The sequence below is a fragment of the Planococcus citri genome, chromosome 5, assembly GCF_950023065.1.
Source record: "Planococcus citri chromosome 5, ihPlaCitr1.1, whole genome shotgun sequence".
In the NCBI taxonomy this organism is placed as follows: domain Eukaryota; kingdom Metazoa; phylum Arthropoda; class Insecta; order Hemiptera; family Pseudococcidae; genus Planococcus; species Planococcus citri.
The window spans coordinates 32,959,477-32,978,476 of record NC_088681.1 but is presented as its reverse complement, the minus strand read 5'-3'; the positions used below and the strand labels follow the sequence as shown (position 1 = coordinate 32,978,476).

Below are 19,000 nucleotides of genomic sequence, written 5' to 3'. Positions count from 1 at the left end.
AAATTAAACGTTAACAAGCTCAAGTTTATCAAATATAATATACCAAAGTATAAATAACGCCAGATACAGAACATTGGATAGAATATAGAGGAGTATTTCTAAATAATAATTCGAGTGCATAAAAAGAATGACAAACAGAAAATAATGAATGATACTTGGTATATGTGATCTTCACATACACGTCGATTTATACAAAAAAAAAGGAAGAAGGAAAGCGTAAAAAATGATGCAATTTTTCACGGTATGGATCGACCACAGGGATAACTTTAATAACCATTACGATAATTGTCATCACCGTTGCGATAATTGCCATTACCATTGCGATAATTGCCATTACCATTGCTACAATCCCTTCGCATATGGCCAACTTCGCCGCAATCGTAGCATGTCTTCTCCGAAGCCGGACATTCGCGTGCTAGATGACCCGGCTTATTACAGCTGTAGCAATTACTTTTGGTAACACGTTCGGTACGTTCGGTGCAATCACGCGACATGTGACCGGATTGATTGCATGTATAACATACTGATCTAGGAGCACCTCTCGAGTTGTTGGAATTGGAACAGTTTTTGGAAATGTGTCCAACTTCACTGCATGAGTAGCAACGATCTTCGTTTTCTTGACAGTCTCGTGCAAAATGGCCCGGTTTGTTGCATTTGTAACATTTATCCTCGCGTTTTTCGTTAAACGGACAGGAACGAGCGTAGTGTCCGGTTTTGTTGCAACGATAACACGCTCCACTGTTTTCCATCTTGATTTACTAACAGTATAAAATTAAAATTACTAAAATGAAAAGATATTTACCGGTTTAAATTCGCCGACAGCTGAATCAATTTTTTACACGGAACAACGATTGATGAATTAACGAAATGCAAGAGAAGCTGGATGGTTGCACAATGAACACATGATGAAATTCAATTGACTTTTGACTTTGGTTGTTGCAAACTTGCATAAAGTTGTTTTTAAATTTTTTTTCCTTTTTTTAAAAATTTTTTTAATATGGAAATGAAGAAATTTTTTTTTGATTGAATTAAAATGAATATTCGAAACATTACGAAACTTTTTAATAATTATTTTATAGTTCACTTTTTAAAAAAATCGAAAAAAAACTCAAAGATCAAAGAACAAAGAAATGCAGTGAAAAAAAAATTAAAAAAGTAAAAACGAAGATGCATAGTATGTCGTACCAACGACAGAGAGCGCTTACAAAACTTCTCATGTTTGATTTTTAAATGCACTTTCAATGCGCCAATTAACAACTGGATTAGTTTTGTTTACAATAAAAAATGTCAAAAATTCATTCGATAAAGGAAAAAATTTTACAAATTTTTCACGAAAAAATGCAAATTAATTAATTGTTTTATGAACTTTCCTGTCAACTCAGAGAATCAACTTGAAGTTATGAGTTTGCATTTTAATTTAGAATCTTATTGTGTTCTTCTTTGTTTAAATTCATGCAGAATTTTCATTCCAAATTCAAATAAATAAAATTCCATCTTCGTATTCAAATTCATCAGCTGATCGAAATTGTTCAAAAAGAGGTGAATGTTAGATAACGTGACGTCATGAACTTGTATGTTAAGTGTATCCCAACACACACAAAAACACAGAAGTAATTATTTGTTTTCATTTTCGGAATTTGTACTTGAATCATTGTAATCACAAAGGAAATAGCAAGTACGCGTAGTTCTCGTCTTTTCTTATTCGAGTAAAAATGTCGACTAAACTTATCAATCAATTGTGGTGTTTTTTAGTGACTTGATTTCAAATCGAAAGTGTCTACGAATGTAATTATCGTGAAATAATACAGAGATGATGATGCCACCAAGACGACATCGTATGACATACGTTAGCCCCTGCGTAAAATACATGATATTTTTACTGAATTTTATATTATGGGTGAGTCGATTGATAACAATTTGGTATTATACCTATTAACATGTATTTCAATATCGATTGTTCTTGAATTTGTAAATTTACGGTTCAAATGATGTCTTCAAGGTAAATGATTCCTTTCGAAGCGAGTAATTAATGTTTTCTTTGTTATAGCTTTTTGGGTGTATGCTTATGGGAATAGGAGTATATGCATTCCACGATAAATGGCAAGCAACTGGAGTTCGAGTCGAAACGATCTTGGATATTATTCTGAATATTTCATTAGTTTTAATCATTCTTGGAGGAATTGTATTCATCGTTAGTTTCGCTGGGTTCATCGGAGCCCTAAGAGAAAACACTTGTTTGCTAAAATTCGTAAGTTGAATTCAAATTGCTATCATATTTCAACAATAAATTTTTTCGACCAATTCGTATAATTCGTGCGAGCCTAAACATAAACTACTTCAAGAAATAAGTAGGTATTTGTAAATTACATCGAATCGAGTTTTTCTTTTTGAAAATTTTCTCAATATTTGCGAAATTGCGATTGAGTCATCGCTCCTTTAAATTCAAGAGTTTCTGAGATACCTACCTACCTATTTGCACTTTATTGTTTGTCTGCTTAAAACAACGATAAGAAATTTCACGCTTGGATGGTTTTTATTGGTCAGTAACCCGAATGTGTGGGTTTTTGTCTTCTATTTCCTGTTTCACGCGTTAAATTTGTTCCAGATTTTCATCTAAACAGTTATTTCAAAGTAGGTATGGTGCAGGATAATACCCTCTGCGTCATTACATCTGATTTGAAAGAAATTCTAGGAATTTAACAAACGATACCTAATTATGCATATCTGTTCTTGAAATGACTAATTAAATTACCATTCGTTATCTTTTATGTTGCAGTACTCGTTATCGTTGTTGATATTTTTTCTATTGGAAATGGCGGTTGCTGTTGTTGGATTTGTTTTTCCCCACGCTATGCAATCCACATTAGAAGAATCGTTCACCGATAAAATCATACATTCCTACAGAGACGATGCTGATTTACAAAATCTAATAGATTTCGCTCAGCAAGAGGTTTGCAACAGTTTTCTCTGCGGATAAAAATACGCCTTAATTACATTGTATTTAAAATCAACTCGTCTACAGTTTCAGTGCTGCGGACTTAGTTCTGATGGGTATACAGATTGGTCGAAAAACGAGTATTTCAATTGCAGTTCTCCCAGCGCTGAAAAATGTGGAGTACCTTTTTCATGCTGTATCAATGCCACTGAAATTACAGTATGAATCGCATAGTTAGCAAATTATCGAATATTTTGATCGTTTTGTTTTCAAATATTTCTTTTTGTTTATAGGGTAATTTAATAAACATTATGTGTGGATACGGTGCACAAGAATTACCGGTAAGCATATTTTCATCACTAATAAACCAAATGACACGAGGACATTTTGAGAATACCTATTACATATTATTCTTCTATTTAGGTCGCTGAAGCTAGTAAAAAAGTTTGGACCAGCGGATGCATAGAAGTAGTCCGATTATGGGCCGAGAGAAATTTATATACCATTGGAGCTGTTGCACTTGGAGTAGCTTTATCTCAAGTATGATTATTTTAGTCACCATATATCCGGAATCAAGGGTATAAAATATTACAATGTGTCTTTTATTTCGATAGCTTTTAATTATAAACTTGGCGAAGACATTGGAAGGCCAAATTGAACTTCAAAAATCCGGATGGTCATGAAATATAGCCGCCTACCGTGCGGCACTATTTGATGGGTAGGTTGACAATTAATAATGTAAACTTGAAATTGAACGTATGCGTTGGCAATTATCATGTTTTAATTTTCTAGGTATGGAGTTTTATAAAAATACAGTCCGATTCAGTGCTCAATGGTAGGCTAACTCTATCGAAAGGGACCATTTCATCTGACGTATTTTATAACATCACGAGTATAAATAATTGAGCTGATTACATTACATTGAAATTTACCGATATTTAAAATTAATTTGTGATTTATTTATTTACTATACTTGAGGTATAATTTGACTACGATTTTTCAATTCCATTCAGTACAAAAAAATGGTTCACACGGTTTGTGATCATTGAAATGCTTCTTTGTGTATAATTTTTCCAATGCTATCACTGCTTATGTTGAAGGCCCTCGAAATATAATTAATTTATTTTAAAATCGCTCGATATCTTCCAAATATAACTACTTGTAAAATAACCGTCTTCCAGGAGATTGGTCAAGTAGAAGATCTGGAGCGTTGTTTAAAAAGACACCTACCTACGTATGTTGTGTTCATTTTTCTGCCCTCGTTTTTTTCCATGTCATTTAAAATTTTACCTTCAACGTAATAATTTCAGTGTGATTTTTTATGTTTTATGTGATCGATTGAATTTTTCGCTTTGTATATATGTCGATTATGTGTTCTATATACGTACTTTTTTTTAAATTGTTTTTTTTTCTTTTCTTTTTTTCATTTATTTTTGTCTATTCATTTATTTGTTTATTTATTTAATCATTGAAAAGTCATTGTATATTGCTAGATAATTGTACTGGTTGACGTATTACTCTTCCCTGTAATTTATATCTAAATCTGTGATTTAGTTTCGTAATTTATATACAATATTGAATGCTTCTTTTTTGACCATCTTTCGAATTTTTTTTATTTACAGCTACTTAAAAGTAGTTGTTCGAACGATGGCCAAGTGCATATTGTAGTATACATACATATTTACTTGAACGTTTTTTATATCGAAATAATGTAATTAAAAATTTTATATTGTTTTTTTCATATTTTTGTTTCGTTTATTGATTCAGTTCAATCAGTCGTGTTCAAATAGGATAGTTCAAATATATGTGTTTGACGTTGCATTTAAAAGAAAAGAAGATGAGTTTGCATCCATGTTTGCTGTAGAAAGCTCGTTGATGTTGTTTATGAGTCAAATAAAATATTAAAAGATAGTAATAACGAACAACAAGTTAATCAGGTCTCAATGCCGTATCAAGTTCATGTGTATTTTAAATGATATCTGGTTGATCGTTATTTGAATATCTTCAAAGGGAATCGATAATAGATAGCCAATTTCGTACTGATTACCAAGCTGGTTCTCCCTCTTCTCCCTCTACTGAGGATCGAGGAAAACTGAATAATTATTTTCGTAGAAGTATGACGCATCGTATCAAAGAGTGATAAAACTGAAAAATAAATTTTATAATGAAAAAATTTTAATACATGTAATAGATATAAAAATACTCAGTCGAATCATCACAGCAAAGATAAAAACTATGCGAACAAAAAAAAAAAAAAAAAAAAAAAGTATAAAATGAATCACTTTTCAATAATATTAGGTACGTTTAAAATAGAGTAATATTTCACACTTTGGACTAAAAATCATCTCCAATCCATATTCAACGGATAATATAAAATAATTTTACAATAATATTTTGCAGGATATGTCACATGGACTTCGGTAACAATAACTTACAATTAATCAACGCTCGTTTACAAGCGGCCTATGAAGGGTCTCACTCTCCGTTGTCTTAAACCGGCGGTAAACATAAAAACCTACAACGCTGAGCAAAATCACTCCCAGTCCAGATATCAATACAGCTATGGTGTAATCGAATGAACCACCATATCTATAAGGCTTTCCTGAATTCACTTTAATAAAATATGGCAGCGTATCTAAATCTGCTTTATAACTACGCAGCCACTTAGGTCCATTAATTTTCTTTTCCTTTTTATGATTACCATCCTGCCAAATTCCTTTTGGTAGGTATATGTCTCGACTTTTAGCTCCTTTGGTAAGCACAGGAGCTACCAGAACTTCTTCTCCCAACATGAATTCTAGAAAAAAAAAAAATACTTCGTGAAAACAGATAAATTCATAACGAGATAAAAAAGAAAAGCTATTAAAATTCAACTCTTACCTGAATCGATAGTGTACGTCACATTATCATTAGGATCTATCCACCATAAAGGAGGATTGACCGGAATACCTTTCTTGACGAATTGTTTCATCGACTGCAGTATGAGATTGGAAAAGCTATTGTGTATTTTAAGCATTTTTAAGGCGATTTCGCAAGTCTGAAAGAATAAAATAAAACAATAGCGATTATTTTCAATACCAAAAAATGGTTACTGAAGTAATACTGAAACTCGATGGCTTACTTTGTTACCATAATTCCAAGGAGGAATAGAGAACTGCAACGTTGGCATGAATACATTTATTTGTAACCATCTTATGAATAATTCTTGATCGGGAACTTCGCTATCGTACTCATTACCTCCGATCATATCAGGTAAGACGAACGGATATCCGATAATATTCATTTGAAGTAACGTTGGTATCAAAGACAACAGTCCGGCGCTTTGATCCCAAGTACTGTCACGATCCATCATCCGAACAAACACCGGATACTGCTGAGTACCTTTACCAACTCGAACTTCAACCATGTTCCCGAAACTAGATGCTAATTTGATGTAATTTTTCAACGACGAATCTGGATAATCGCTATCGGGGGTTTTAAACACTGGACTGTCAGGAGCCCAATCACTTTCACCGGCGTCGAATTTAAAAGCATCTATACCGGTAGAATTCTTCAAAGTTTCGAGTCGTTTTCTAAACCATTCATAGGCGTCCGGATTAGTAAAATCTATATAACCACCTTTGCCGTTCCACCATTTTACAGTAGTGCCCGCGTCGTTTTTTACAAAATAATCGTTCTTTTTGGCATCGTCGTGGAACGGTTGACAATCAACGTTGATAAATGGATGAACCCAAATGGTGGTTTTGACTTTTCGTTTTTTCAAATCCGCTGTGAACTTCTTCAAGTCTGGGAACCGAGTCTTGTTTACGGTCAAACTACCATAACAGGTTTCCCATTTATCGTCTATTTCTACGTGACTTATGGGAAAATCGCGTTTCAAAATTTCGTCAACGAAATTTTTTACTACTATTTCAGATATGTTAGTTTTGTACGCAGCCCACGTTGACCAGATTGGTTTACGTATAGTGTCCACATCGAGTATAACGTGCGGTCTTTGGATAACGTTATTTACAGCGTGTAAATAAGCCGCTTTCATATCAGGTAGTTTACATATTCTGTACTTCAGCACGGTTTGATTTTTCTTGAAATACGGATCTTTGTTCTCCGCTATAATTGTGAATGTATTTGCACTTTTGTTGATCGAGATGAATAACGGAGTTTGTTTATCGATAAACAGATAACTGCCATCGGAAAACAACCAAAATGGTTCTAAAACTGCTTGATCTTCGACTTTACTCGAAACGAAGGGAAAAGCAGAGTAGGTCGATGATTCTATGGGCCATGACTGAGTTCTCTTTTCAGCTCCACCGTAAACGTGTGTATTTTTCAAGTCGAAGCTTACTTTCAGACTGTCAGTTGAAGTCGTCTTATATTCGAAATTTTTACATATATCTTGCTTAGAGACGTTGAATTGAGCGTAGCCATCCCATTTGACGCAGTAATACGAATTCTGAGACGAGCACACCGATAAATCTGATTTATTTAAAGATGATATATCCACAAGTTGTTGAAACGAAGAATTTACACCTGAATTAAAAGTAAAGATCGGTCAGTAATTTCAACTGAAATCTGAAGGTGAAAATTAATAAAAATTTACCTTTTACAATAATAAAGTCTTTTTCGATGTGAATATCGTCGTCACAAGTGTAATGTTGAAGCAACGCAAGTAAAATCAATAAGGAAGTTTCTGTAAAAAAATTTATAACACAGCGATTAATCACCGAAAGCAAAAACTATAATTTACTAGAATTAAATCTTACTTTTGTAATTCATTTTGGAGATGTTATTGATGCCTCAGGATGAAATGTATTCGAATTTGCAGTAAAAAGAGGCCACTTCACCAAAATTTACTTCGAAAAGAGAACATTTCGTTGGAGTTCATTCGCAAACAAATTACAAGTTATCAGTGTTTTTCTAACCGCTCAATTCAGCGATAAGAGTAGACTATGAAGACAGTACCAAGCACCACCCATCCGTCGACCACCCATCGCTCGCTTGATGACTCTCGCGAACGCGAGAGCGGCCGCGGATACAGGGTGCTCAATAAAGGAAAGCATCAGTTCAGTTCGCCAAACTGTTTTTATTTTAAAATGGTTTTGATTGAACTTTGAATTTCGATATTTGATTGGTTATGAGCACACAGCTGCTGATTTTTTAATTGGTCTGAATTTTTGGTCTATCAATTACCTGCCCGAATAATGAACTCGGAAGTCGGAATCAATTAGACACCCTGAACAAATCTGGTACAAAATTGTGATAATTGTGAAAAATATGTAAATCACAAAACAATTTTTGCACTGTCAATGTCTCGAGGTCGAGCGTAAAAAAATCCTATTTTTGGATGGTTTTCCATTATTTTCAATTTTTTCCCTGACAAGGAACCTCCTAACGTCCCAACCTCGACTCTCGAGGTGTCCGCCTAAAATTTGAATGGGACAGTGATTTTTGGAAACAGCATGGTCTGAAATTCCGAAAACCAAAATTTCAGCTGCCTAAATTAACCCAAATTTATTTTTCGATTTCGATCGAATTTGTGAAAAATTCAAAATTAAACACATTTTTGGCAACTAATTCTTTTTTTTTTTGAAAAAGACAAATTTTCACTTTTTAGCAAAAATGATCGAAATTAAGACTGAAAAATGTAATTCCCTCGAACCGAATTCCAACATTTCTGGTCATTTTGGAGGCTCCAGCGCGATTCTTGATTTTTCCAAAATGTTAAAATTTCTGCAGAAGGTGATGGAAATTACCTACAGCGTGCGCAAAAATATCGTGAACCCCAGAGATAGTTTTTCAATAAAAATATAGGTTGGCAACATGAAATAGATACATGTTATCATCTCAGTCCAACAACCATAACCAATCATGTGCTATCATTATCATCAGTCACTGTGACCAACCGAAATATTTAACAGAAAACTTTGTTAGGGGTTTACAATATTTCTGCGCACCCTGTAGTTTGGGCTTCGAGTTTTGGCTTATTCTCAATCTGTTTGAATCGTTTATCCTCAATGTACCAATTTCACCGTTTCCAGCCATTCTGGAGCCTCCAGCGCGATTTTTCAATTTCTCCAGAATTTTGAATTTGCTCCAGAAGGCGTGAATATGCAGTTGGGCAGCTAAAAATCGAGCTGTGTTTTATACTCGACCTGTTTAACGAGTTTATCTACACTTGAGCCGATTTTGAGAGTGACACCTCAAGAGTGGTTTTTTGAGGTATCACTCTCGCTCCAAAACGGCTGGAAATGGTAGAATTTGCGCTCCGGAAGTTGGTTCTTGAAGAAATACAGCGATTCGCCCAAATTTCAAAAATTTCCTCACAAACGGTTTTTATCTTTTAATTTTTTGGATTTTTTAATTTTGACAATAGATGGTCAAAAAACCACACTTGAGGTGCCACTCCCAAAATCTGCTCAAATGTAGATAAACTCGTTAAACAGGTCGAGTATAATACACAACTCGATTTTTAGCTGCCCAACTGCATATTCACGCCTTCTGGAGCAAATTCAAAATTCTGGAGAAATTTAAAAATTGCGCTGGAGGCTCCAGAATGGCTGGAAATTGTGAAATTTGGATTTAGGGGGTTAGTTTTGGACAAAATACAGCGATTCGCGTGAATTTCAAAAATTTCCATACAAACGGGAAACTTTTGATTTTTTTGATTTTTTAATTTTGAAAAAAGCTGGTCAAAAAGCCACTTTTGAGGTGTCACTCTCAAAATCGGCTCAAATGTGGATAAACTCGTTAAACAGGTCGAGTGTAATATACAACTCGATTTTTAGCTGCCCAACTTCATATTCACGCCTTCTGGAGCAAATTCAAAATTCTGGAGAAATTGAAAAATCACGCTGGAGGCTCCAGAATGGCTGGAAATGGTGAAATTTGGATTTGGGTAATTAATATTAGTTTTGGGACTTATTTTGACCATTTTTATTGATCAAGTACGTACTTTTAAAAAAAAATCATAAATCGCCAAAAACAATCAATTTTGAATTTTCAAAAATTCGCCAAAAATCTAAAAATGAATTTGGGCAGTTGAAAATTTGGTTTTGGAGGTTTTAGACTATGCTCTTTCCAAAAATCGCGGTACCGTTCAAATCGGAGTGTGACATGTAAGTACCAAAGTACAGGTTTCTGCGCAGAAATCGAGCCAAATGCAGATTAACTCGTTAAGTAAGTCAAGAATGAGTCACAGCTTGATTTTCAGCAGTTCAAGTTGATTTTCTTGCTTTCAGGAAAAATTTTTAGACTCTGCAGAAATCGAAAATCGCGATAGAGTCTCCAAAATGTCGACCGGAAACGCTTAAATTCGGTTCGAGGAAGTTGATATTAGTTTCAGGACAGATTTCCGTTATGTTTACTGAATAAAGTACCTAAGTACAAATTATATTTTTTTTAAAATGCATAAATTTCCGAAAATGGACGATTTTGATTTTTCAAAAATGCTCTAAAAATCGGAAAATCAATTTGAGCCGATGAAATTTGGATTATATCCCTTATGAGAGGGGAGGGGGGGGGTAGACCATCTTCATTCCAAGAATCGTAATCACGTTCGAACTTCGAATCGGAATTGGCGATTTATTTGTTGAATGTTTTCTCTTCCAGACCTATCTCGAACATTTGTCAAATATTTTGCCTTGTAATACAATAACCCGCGAATCCAAATTGCGTGGATGTAAGTTGTGTTGCCGACACTAGAAAAATGAAGGAACAAAGTTGTGGACTATTTCATGGTGATTCTTCAAGGCTGAATAATTCTTCAAGTATACCATACCTATCTATTACGAATAGACAAGACAGGTGAACATCTGATTGCCCTACGATGTGCAGATTTTTACAAGGAGCATTAATTACCTAAAAAGGTTTCTTTTCAATTCCAGTCCATCTTAAAATCTGAAGGAGCTGTAATTGATTCGAATTTTCAAAGTACTCCAACATCAACTAATTCAAATTTTGAGCGTGGGTAGAATATGAAAATGACCTTTTCTATAGTAGAACTTGGTTTTAGAGATTGAAGTCGTTCCTAGATCATTAAATATTTTAAAAGTTATAATGTGGTTTGATTTTTTTTTTTGATTTTTGAAATTTTTTTAGAACTAATTGTAGGGAAAAAACAGTTATTGTTCATGAGTTTTTTTGTTCAATTTTTGCTGTAAAACTGAAAACGAAGCAAAGAACCGAAGGTTTGATTAAAACCACATACGTTGCACTAGTGCTAACTTCTCCCACGTCGATTTTCTATCTCATTTTTTAAGAACTTGGCGATATTTCTAAAATAGGTACTAACCTAAAGTAGGTACCTACCTATTTATTAAGCAGTAGGTACGTGCTATATTGTCGACAAAATTCATTATAGTAATTCGTTGAATGATAGGTGAACATGGGTATAAAAAACAAGCGTAAGAAGTTTATTAATTAACGATGATTCTATGTAAAACATCATCTAAAAAATAAATTACGAATAAATAACAGAGTGATACTGCATATGAGTAAATTAATGGACAAGATTGATACATTAGCATTGCTTTTTCCATCATCGATATCTTTAATTTTAGTGAAATATGGTAAAACGTCTAAATCAGCTGGGTAATTGTAAAGCCAAATTGGACCACGAATTGGTTCTGAGTCAGTGTTAACTTCATCTCGCCATACACCTCTAGGAAGATAGATATCTCTACTTCGGACACCTGGTTCGAGAACAGGAGCTACTAGAATATTTTCTCCTAGCAGAAATTCTAAAAAAAAAATGACACTTGTATGTAGTTTTAAGTCTTCTGATTTGCGATTATAGTTATAACGAGATTATCACATACCTGAACCAATATTTTGTGCAATAGGATCTGTCGGATCAATCCACCAAATAGGAGGATTAACTGGAGTACCAGTTTCTTTAGCGTGCTTCATAGCTTCGATTATCTTGTCAGAATATTTGAAATGCAAATCAATAAATTTATGTGTCAATTGGATTACCTGCAGATTAAAACAATGTATTTTTAGCACCAAAATCCATACCTATCTTTTATCATTGCAATTAAGTTAATCCACTCGAAATTATTTATAGGTACACTCACTTCATCTCCATAATCCCAAGGTGGAAAAGAAAACTGCAAAGCTGGCATAAGCGCGTTGATTTGCAACCATCGAACAAACATTTCTTTCGTAACCACATCAGCATCGTATCCATTGCCCCCTATCATATCTGGTATTACGTACGGATATCCGATAATGTTCATTTGCAGTAGCGTAGGTATCATTGTCGTTAAACCTAATCTACCATCCCAGTTAGTATCACGATCCATCATTCGAACAAAACTCGGGTTCTTCTGAGCACCCTTGGCTGCTCTCACTTCAACCATGTTACCGAATCTCGAAACGAAATTCATATACTCTTTCAGATTAGTCTCAGGATGACTGTCATCTAAACGATGATAAATTGGAACTTGAGGATTGTAATTACTTTCCATGGCATCGAATTTAAAAGAATTTATTTCCGTTTCGGTTTGCACTTTTTTCAACTTCTTGTACCACCAGTCCACTGCTTGAGGATTAGTGAAATCGATCACGCTCGCATTACCATTCCACCAAGTCACCCTCGTCTCACCAGCATGGTTTTTCACAAAGTACCCCGCTTGCTTGGCCTGTGAATGGAATGGCTCGCAGTCTTCGTTGATGAATGGATGTACCCAAAATGTAACTCTAAAGCCATGTTTATTCAGCTTCTTCACCAAACCTTTCATGTCAGGGAATCTAGTTTTGTCAACTTCCATACTACCGTAGCACACATCCCAACGATCGTCTATTTCCAGCTGACTATTGGGAAAATTGTTCTTTTTAATCAAGTTAGCAAACTCCATCACGGTTGTGTGGTTAATCTCTGATTTATATTTAGCCCAAGTTGACCAGATAGGATATTGTACCATTGTTTCATCGGGTATTCCGGTAGGTTTACCGAATATATGAGCAATAGCGTGCTTTTGAGCGTCTTTAGCGTTTTTAAATTTACAAACGGTGTACTTGAGGACGGTTTCGGGATTGTTACGAATATAAGGAGGTTTTCGTTTCGCTGTCAGCTCGAATATACCTTTGCTTTTTTTCAAAGTTACGAATAAAGGCGTTTTTTCGTCTACATACAGATACATGCCCGTTGATGTCAACCAGTAAGGTTCCAGGACACCTTTGGTAAATACGTCTGTCGAAACGTAGGGGTATTCGTCGTATTCGTCGAAATCAATGGGCCATTTTTGGAAATCTTGCTCGACTCCGCCGTATAAATGGACGTTTGAGATGTCAAAGGTCACTTTTAAAGGTTTATCTTGTTTGGTGGTGTATTCGTATTCTTCGCAGTGATCCCTTTGAACGAGTTTGAATTGGGCTACGTCATCCCATTTGAGGCAAAATGTGAAAGCGTTTGTGGAACAGTCTGATGGTTGGATGTCGCTTAATCTTGATATGTCTACTGTTTGATGGAATCCGGTGTATTGTCCTGGAATTGTTTAAAAATTATTGGCGAATTTTATGAGGGGACATGTTCGTTTGAGATTGAAGAATTATTTGTCAAGTAGGATAATGTACGTACCTTTTATTTCGTGTCTGTATTTAATGAAAATTTTATTTGACTCTAATCGCAATCTTTCTTGAAATGATGCGTCGCCTTGGGTAGTCAGAAATATGCAAAAGAGGAGAGTGGAGAAGGAAACGAGTTCTGTGGAAATTATTTGAAATATTAGTTAGGATAGGTATTGTTTTAATATCATATATCACGAACTGGACCGTGCAGAAAAAATTCGGGCAACCGAGGAAAAAATTTCAAGAGCGAAAAAAAAATATACGAGTAGGTATATGGCTTTTAAACCGAAAATAAACGCAGATGAGGCAATTTTCTAGAACATTTTTGGTGTTTTGGTGAAAAAACTCGAGTGTTTTAAACACTAGAAGGCCCCTTCATAGACTCTCAAAAAAACTCTGGCCCGAGAGAAACCCATCCCCCTTCTTCACAGGCCTGGTTACGAACATACTCGTATCACTACAATAGGCTATGTAAATTAGGTGCATAAAATTTTTAAAAAAACTAAAAAACTAGATAGCTATCTACCTACTGACCAATTTTTTTCCCTAATGAAAATTATTGTTTAAATCTACTTACTTGGCATGACGATCTTGTCAAAAATATTATTCATTTTTTGAAAAAATTTCTTATATTTCTCAGTATTATTAAATAAAAAATATTTTACGAAACTGTGATTTTTTTTTTCTTAAAAAAGAAATCGAATTATTTTACATTCCTAAAAATTCAACATACGAAACATCTATAAACGTTATATCTTCATCAACACAATTCTTCTATCGTTTCGCGAACCATGTTAACGATTTTCTCATTAAAAACGAATTCATTTATACTCTCTCTTTGAAGTGTTTCTTTGGGAAATGCTTTTAAATCGATTTTAATCCTCGTATAAATTTAAAGGGGCGTTAATAGAAGAACAAGCACGCATCAGCAGATTGAAATCACCATGATAAACATGTCAAAAATAAATGTTAAGTCAACGCCTATGCAAACATTTCAAATTGTTTGTTACTTATTTTATGATTGTCATTGTACAGATATGACCATTCTTCGAGTAGGTACTCACGTCGATAACCAATATGTAAGCTCACCCCTCACGGTTTAGTACATTGCAATGTGCATTAGAAATAGGAATAGCCAGCGTTTACGGTTAGTACTCGTACCTACAGGTGAGTTAAGTTAGGGTATAAACCTTCTTTATTAAGGTGCTCAAATGCTTTTTTCAAAACATTCGTGTTTAGAAGGGAAATTATTTCAAGCAGCAACTTTTTTTAGACTGGAAAGAGAAAAATCAAAAGAGTAGGTTGCTTTAGGAAGGTACCTATATCTTATTTTCGAACTCTTGAATCAATCAATTGATGGTGGTTTTGAGATGTTCTTAGTTTTTTTTTCTAATTTTCTAGTTTTGGAAAAATTGCCATTGAAAAAGTAAAAATAAAACTTGGCATCTAAAAACTCAGATTTTCCATCTTTGTGACACTTTCAATTAATTTTGGTACGTACAAATTTTCGAAATTAGTTTCTATGCTGACTAAAATCCATTAAATTTTCTCTCAAGACATTTTTGATGAAAAAGAAAAAAAATGCCAATGTGAAAAGCTAAACTTAAGTTTAAGTATGTATATCGTACCTTAGACCTTCCAAATCAATTGGTGATGGTTTAAATTGTTTCGGAGCTTCCGCAGTGAATTTTTGAATTTGTTAACACCTCAAAATATGGAATTTCAAACCAGTACATATAGAAACCTTTCTCTTTTTTTTGAAAATTGGCGGTAAAATTCATAGGAGTAGCCATAAAGACGGTTTATTCGATTTGAACCCAAGTTAATAGGAGCTAACTTGATTCTGGCATTTTTTTTTTTTTTTTTTAGCAGGTTTTCCTAAACTGAAAGATACGAAAATTTGCTAGAGGCTCCAGAACGATTTGAAACCTCCACAAATCAATTTTGGAGGTCACAAATTGGGGGTATGGAATCCTTTTCAGAACAGCTTGAAGTCACTAACTACCAATTTGTTCAATAAGTCAAAAATGGGGAGAAAAAGTGATTTCAGATTTTCAAGTATATTCACGTATTCGTGAAGGAGGATTTTTCAAAAACTACCAATTGCTGAATAAAATTTTGGATTTGAGCCGACAGAAACTAATTTTGAAAATTTGTGCCTGAATCAACCGAGGAGTCACAAAGACGGTATAAAATGGTAAACCCAAGTGAATATAGGGGCTCAATTTAATTTTGAAAATTTTTCTGGCAATTTTTCTGGAGTTGAAAGATATGAAAATTTGCTAAAGGCTCCAGAACGGCTCGAAACCAGCATCAATTGATTCTCAAGATCAAAAATTTAATATGGAATCAAATTTTAGCAGGTTCAGATGTGGATTTTTGTGTTCGATAATAAATTACAAATTTTTCATTTTTTCTGAGTATCCCAACTCGCACAAAAATTGTTGAACTCAACAAAGCTAAATCGAAAAGATACGCAAAAATAAATCATCTTCACCAGCCAAAATTTCAGAAGCTAAAATATTTGCATTTTTCGATTTTTGGTGAATTTTTGATAAGTAATTAGAGGGTCGAAAATGACAAAAACTCAAAATTCTATAAAATTGACCTAGAAAGCTGAAATTTGGAATATAGCTTAATTACAATCCGTAAAATCGATTGGAAACGGTTTCGAATCATTTCAAGTTATTCTGAGAACTTGAAATTTCCATAAAATTTTACCAAATGAAATTAGGTCCAAACTGGAACCAATTGAAGAGTGATATTCCAAAACTCGCTTTGTCCATTTTTATCAAAGTTGGGTTTTCAGTGGTACCTGGTAGATGAAGTATTAACTCACATTCCTACATCATCGACCTACCAAAATGAGGTGTTAAACTCACCTAAATAGCCAATTCACTAAAAATTTAAAAAAAAATAACGTTCCAAAACGCGCTTTGTCCATTTTTATTGAAATTTTTTCAGCAGTATTTGGTGGATGAAATGTATACCTATATACACTCCTACATCATAAATCCACCCAAATAAAGTGTTAAACTCGCCTAAAAAGCCAATTTACCCGTTTAAAGGGAAACTGTTTTTCCTCTCTCCTGAAAAGTTGTGAAAATGGACAAAGCGAGTTTTGGAATATCACTCTTCAATTGATTTTAGAAAAATAGCACGTAATCAAACAAGCACGAATCCCGAGAATCTACCTACCTACAGGCTACATTCTGAAGTCGATAAGGTATGAGTAGATTTTAATGTTTTTTGGGGGGGGGGGGCTGGAATTTCCAAAAAGTCACTGGAAGCTCCAAAACGGCTCGAAACCACCTGCGATCAACTCAAAGTGTCAAAAATAGAATGTAAACTGAATTTTAGTTTTTTTACAGTAAACACAGGGGAAACAGTGAATTTTTGAAATTTTCAATTATGGTATGAAATCGCTGGACATAAATGGTTTGTAACTGCCTGCCCATGGAATAAATCACCAATTTTGAAGAAAATGATGGACACGAATATAACGTCAGATTTTTGGTAGGACCCCATCTACGGCCTCTAACAAATTTTTTGGACTTTCACTAATTGGGGGAGGTTCTGGGAGGTATGGGTTAGGTCAATTTGAAAAACTAAGGCTATATTCGTGTTCAGCGATATCGAAAACATACTATTTCATGTGTCACACGATTGAAACCGTTTTCTTTTTAGGTCCCCCCCTTGGGGAGGTGCTGGGGGCCGTGGATGGGTCCAATCAAAAATCTGACGTCATATTCGTATTCAGCGTCACCAAAAACATACTACTAGAGGTGTCGCACGAAAAAACCCCTATTTTGAACTTTCATCCCATTTGGGGAGGTGCTGGGGGCCGTGGATGGGGTCCAATCCAAAATCTAACGTCATATTCGTGTTCAGCGTTACCAAAAACATGCAATTCGATATATCACATGCCCCAGATTTTTTTTCGAAAGTTTTGCCCAAAATCGGCGGTGGGGGTGCTCCCCCTCCATCAAGAGATCCCATCTCGAACATTAAATATTTTAAAAAAACATCAAAAGGTACACTTATGGAAATTTTTTCAGAATTTTAAATGGTAGCTCCCACTTACAGCGCCATTTTGAAATTTGAACTTTTAATTTGAAAGTTCAACTTTCAACTTTTGAAAATTTCAAAATGCTTAAAAAGTTCAAAATTCAATACCCTTTCAAACTGTGAAATCAGTTTTGATCAAAGTATCATAGTTTCGGAGGAATGCGCAGCTGAAGTTGAGTACCTCGAGACAATGTGAAAATAATGGAAGCCCCCCCCCACCCCCTGAGGGGACTGGGAACAAACTGATGGCCGGTTTCTTACTTACTGGGTGGGTAGATATTGTAAAAAAAATTTGAGCGAAATCGAAAGACATGACTCAAAAAGCTGGGTCGAATTGACATGGAATGACCCGACTCAGAATGTTGAAATTAAGAAGCAGAGTGAATTTCGGCTTTTCAATTTCACTTGATAAAATTGTGGATTTCAAATTTCAAAAATCTGCTGAAGGTTCCATTGAACTGCTCAAAACAGCTCTAAACTGCTTCCAATCAATTTGGGGTGGGGGGGGGGGTGGGGGGCGAAAATAAGGTATATCCTGAATTTCAGATTTCTAGGTCAATTTTCGATCTTTTATTATTTTTGACCCGAATTTCATTTTCAAAAATTCGTCGAAAATAAAAAAATTCCCTGGGATACTTTCCTTGTGAAGAAAACTTCAACTTTTTACTTGAATAGGAAAGAACAGATTTTAAAATTATTTCCCTGAATCAGTCGAAAGGGGTCATTGTCATTCTGAACTTCATTGTGGCTTTTTCTATGATAATTTTTTTGAACCTGGAAAATACAAAACCTTGCTGAGCTCCAGAAGGACTTGATACTACTACAAATCGATTTTGAGCGGTCAAGAGTAGCCCCTATCTTTATTCTTGCAGAAAATAAGTAAGTAAGTCAAACTTTCTCTACTTTTAAATTGAATTTTGTACGTAACAGATTGTGACTACCTGCAGAAGATTGCACTTTTGACCGGATCTGGAGCCTCCAGCAAATCGAAAATTCGAAACTGATTAGTGATTACAGTTCCTGGAGAAGGGAGAGAGTATTGAGATGCAAACATTTTTGGATAATTATTTTGATGACTGTCACAGAATATTTTCTATATCACCTACTTTCACAGAAAAATGAACTAAAGAAAGAATTTAGAAGAATTAAAACAGCTGGGTATAGGTAAATTCCTGTCTTCGCGGATAATATCTAATAGGTACCAGGTACCTACTACTTGAATAAAACTTACTCAACATCTGCACGTTTTTCTCGGGAAAATCCAAATCGAGTACCCTGCCGTCAAAAAAACTACACTTACGTAATTACAAAATTATCAACATTCGACTTCAAGTGAAAAAATTAAGAAAAACTCAACACTTAACAAAATGTTTATCACCAACTGATTGTTATGTACCTACCTACATCAAATAGACTATGAAAAGTGCCAAG

General features: G+C 34.6%; 4 protein-coding genes across 6 annotated transcripts; 1 reads left to right on the top strand and 3 right to left on the bottom strand.

Annotated features, from left to right (window-relative positions):
- Positions 1 to 24: 24 nt before the first annotated feature.
- On the bottom strand, positions 25 to 909 carry LOC135848984 (DNA-binding protein HEXBP-like). Its single transcript, XM_065369102.1, has one exon. It carries the CDS (start codon positions 747 to 749, stop codon positions 267 to 269), a length of 483 nt encoding a protein of 160 aa, XP_065225174.1. The 5' UTR covers positions 750 to 909; the 3' UTR covers positions 25 to 266.
- A 480-nt stretch (positions 910 to 1,389) lies between these two features.
- LOC135848983 (tetraspanin-33-like) lies at positions 1,390 to 4,676 on the top strand. Of its 2 annotated transcripts, none has more exons than XM_065369100.1 (9): positions 1,390 to 1,610; positions 1,753 to 1,897; positions 2,048 to 2,248; positions 2,777 to 2,950; positions 3,023 to 3,154; positions 3,229 to 3,276; positions 3,359 to 3,475; positions 3,550 to 3,653; positions 3,728 to 4,676. In XM_065369100.1, the coding sequence occupies exons 2-8, from the start codon at positions 1,811 to 1,813 to the stop codon at positions 3,616 to 3,618; spliced, it is 828 nt and encodes a 275-aa protein (XP_065225172.1). In that variant the 5' UTR covers positions 1,390 to 1,610; positions 1,753 to 1,810; the 3' UTR covers positions 3,619 to 3,653; positions 3,728 to 4,676. The 2 variants fall into 2 exon arrangements, with proteins under 2 accessions (XP_065225172.1, XP_065225171.1); XM_065369099.1 differs by having other exon boundaries at positions 1,391 to 1,675.
- Positions 4,677 to 5,088: 412 nt separating this feature from the next.
- Positions 5,089 to 7,915, bottom strand: LOC135848981 (myogenesis-regulating glycosidase-like). The gene is made up of 5 exons (XM_065369096.1): positions 7,696 to 7,915; positions 7,533 to 7,622; positions 6,057 to 7,462; positions 5,816 to 5,972; positions 5,089 to 5,732 (listed from the first exon to the last, which is right to left on the bottom strand). Exons 1-5 carry the CDS (start codon positions 7,706 to 7,708, stop codon positions 5,377 to 5,379), a joined length of 2,022 nt encoding a protein of 673 aa, XP_065225168.1. The 5' UTR covers positions 7,709 to 7,915; the 3' UTR covers positions 5,089 to 5,376.
- Positions 7,916 to 11,320: 3,405 nt separating this feature from the next.
- Positions 11,321 to 18,947, bottom strand: LOC135848574 (myogenesis-regulating glycosidase-like). Of its 2 annotated transcripts, none has more exons than XM_065368506.1 (5): positions 18,801 to 18,947; positions 13,512 to 13,637; positions 12,007 to 13,418; positions 11,749 to 11,905; positions 11,321 to 11,670 (listed from the first exon to the last, which is right to left on the bottom strand). In XM_065368506.1, the coding sequence occupies exons 1-5, from the start codon at positions 18,805 to 18,807 to the stop codon at positions 11,375 to 11,377; spliced, it is 1,998 nt and encodes a 665-aa protein (XP_065224578.1). In that variant the 5' UTR covers positions 18,808 to 18,947; the 3' UTR covers positions 11,321 to 11,374. The 2 variants fall into 2 exon arrangements, with proteins under 2 accessions (XP_065224578.1, XP_065224577.1); XM_065368505.1 differs by lacking the exon at positions 18,801 to 18,947 and adding an exon at positions 14,079 to 14,351.
- Positions 18,948 to 19,000: the final 53 nt, after the last annotated feature.

Excerpts from the sequence above, each read along its gene's own strand:
- LOC135848984 (XM_065369102.1), bottom strand. The coding sequence starts at position 749 with ATGGAAAACAGTGGAGCGTGTTATCGTTGCAACAAAACCGGACACTAC.
- LOC135848574 (XM_065368505.1), bottom strand. The coding sequence starts at position 14,112 with ATGAATAATATTTTTGACAAGATCGTCATGCCAA. Across the intron at positions 13,419-13,511 it reads ATACAGACACGAAATAAAAG|GACAATACACCGGATTCCAT; the intron begins GTACGTACATTA and ends AAACAATTCCAG. Across the intron at positions 11,906-12,006 it reads CTTGGGATTATGGAGATGAA|GTAATCCAATTGACACATAA; the intron begins GTGAGTGTACCT and ends TTTAATCTGCAG.
- LOC135848981 (XM_065369096.1), bottom strand. Across the intron at positions 7,463-7,532 it reads AGACTTTATTATTGTAAAAG|GTGTAAATTCTTCGTTTCAA; the intron begins GTAAATTTTTAT and ends CTTTTAATTCAG. Across the intron at positions 5,973-6,056 it reads CTTGGAATTATGGTAACAAA|ACTTGCGAAATCGCCTTAAA; the intron begins GTAAGCCATCGA and ends TTATTCTTTCAG.
- LOC135848983 (XM_065369100.1), top strand. The coding sequence starts at position 1,811 with ATGATGATGCCACCAAGACGACATCGTATGACATACGTTAGCCCCTGC. Across the intron at positions 3,277-3,358 it reads ACGGTGCACAAGAATTACCG|GTCGCTGAAGCTAGTAAAAA; the intron begins GTAAGCATATTT and ends TCTTCTATTTAG. Across the intron at positions 3,476-3,549 it reads TTGGAGTAGCTTTATCTCAA|CTTTTAATTATAAACTTGGC; the intron begins GTATGATTATTT and ends TTATTTCGATAG.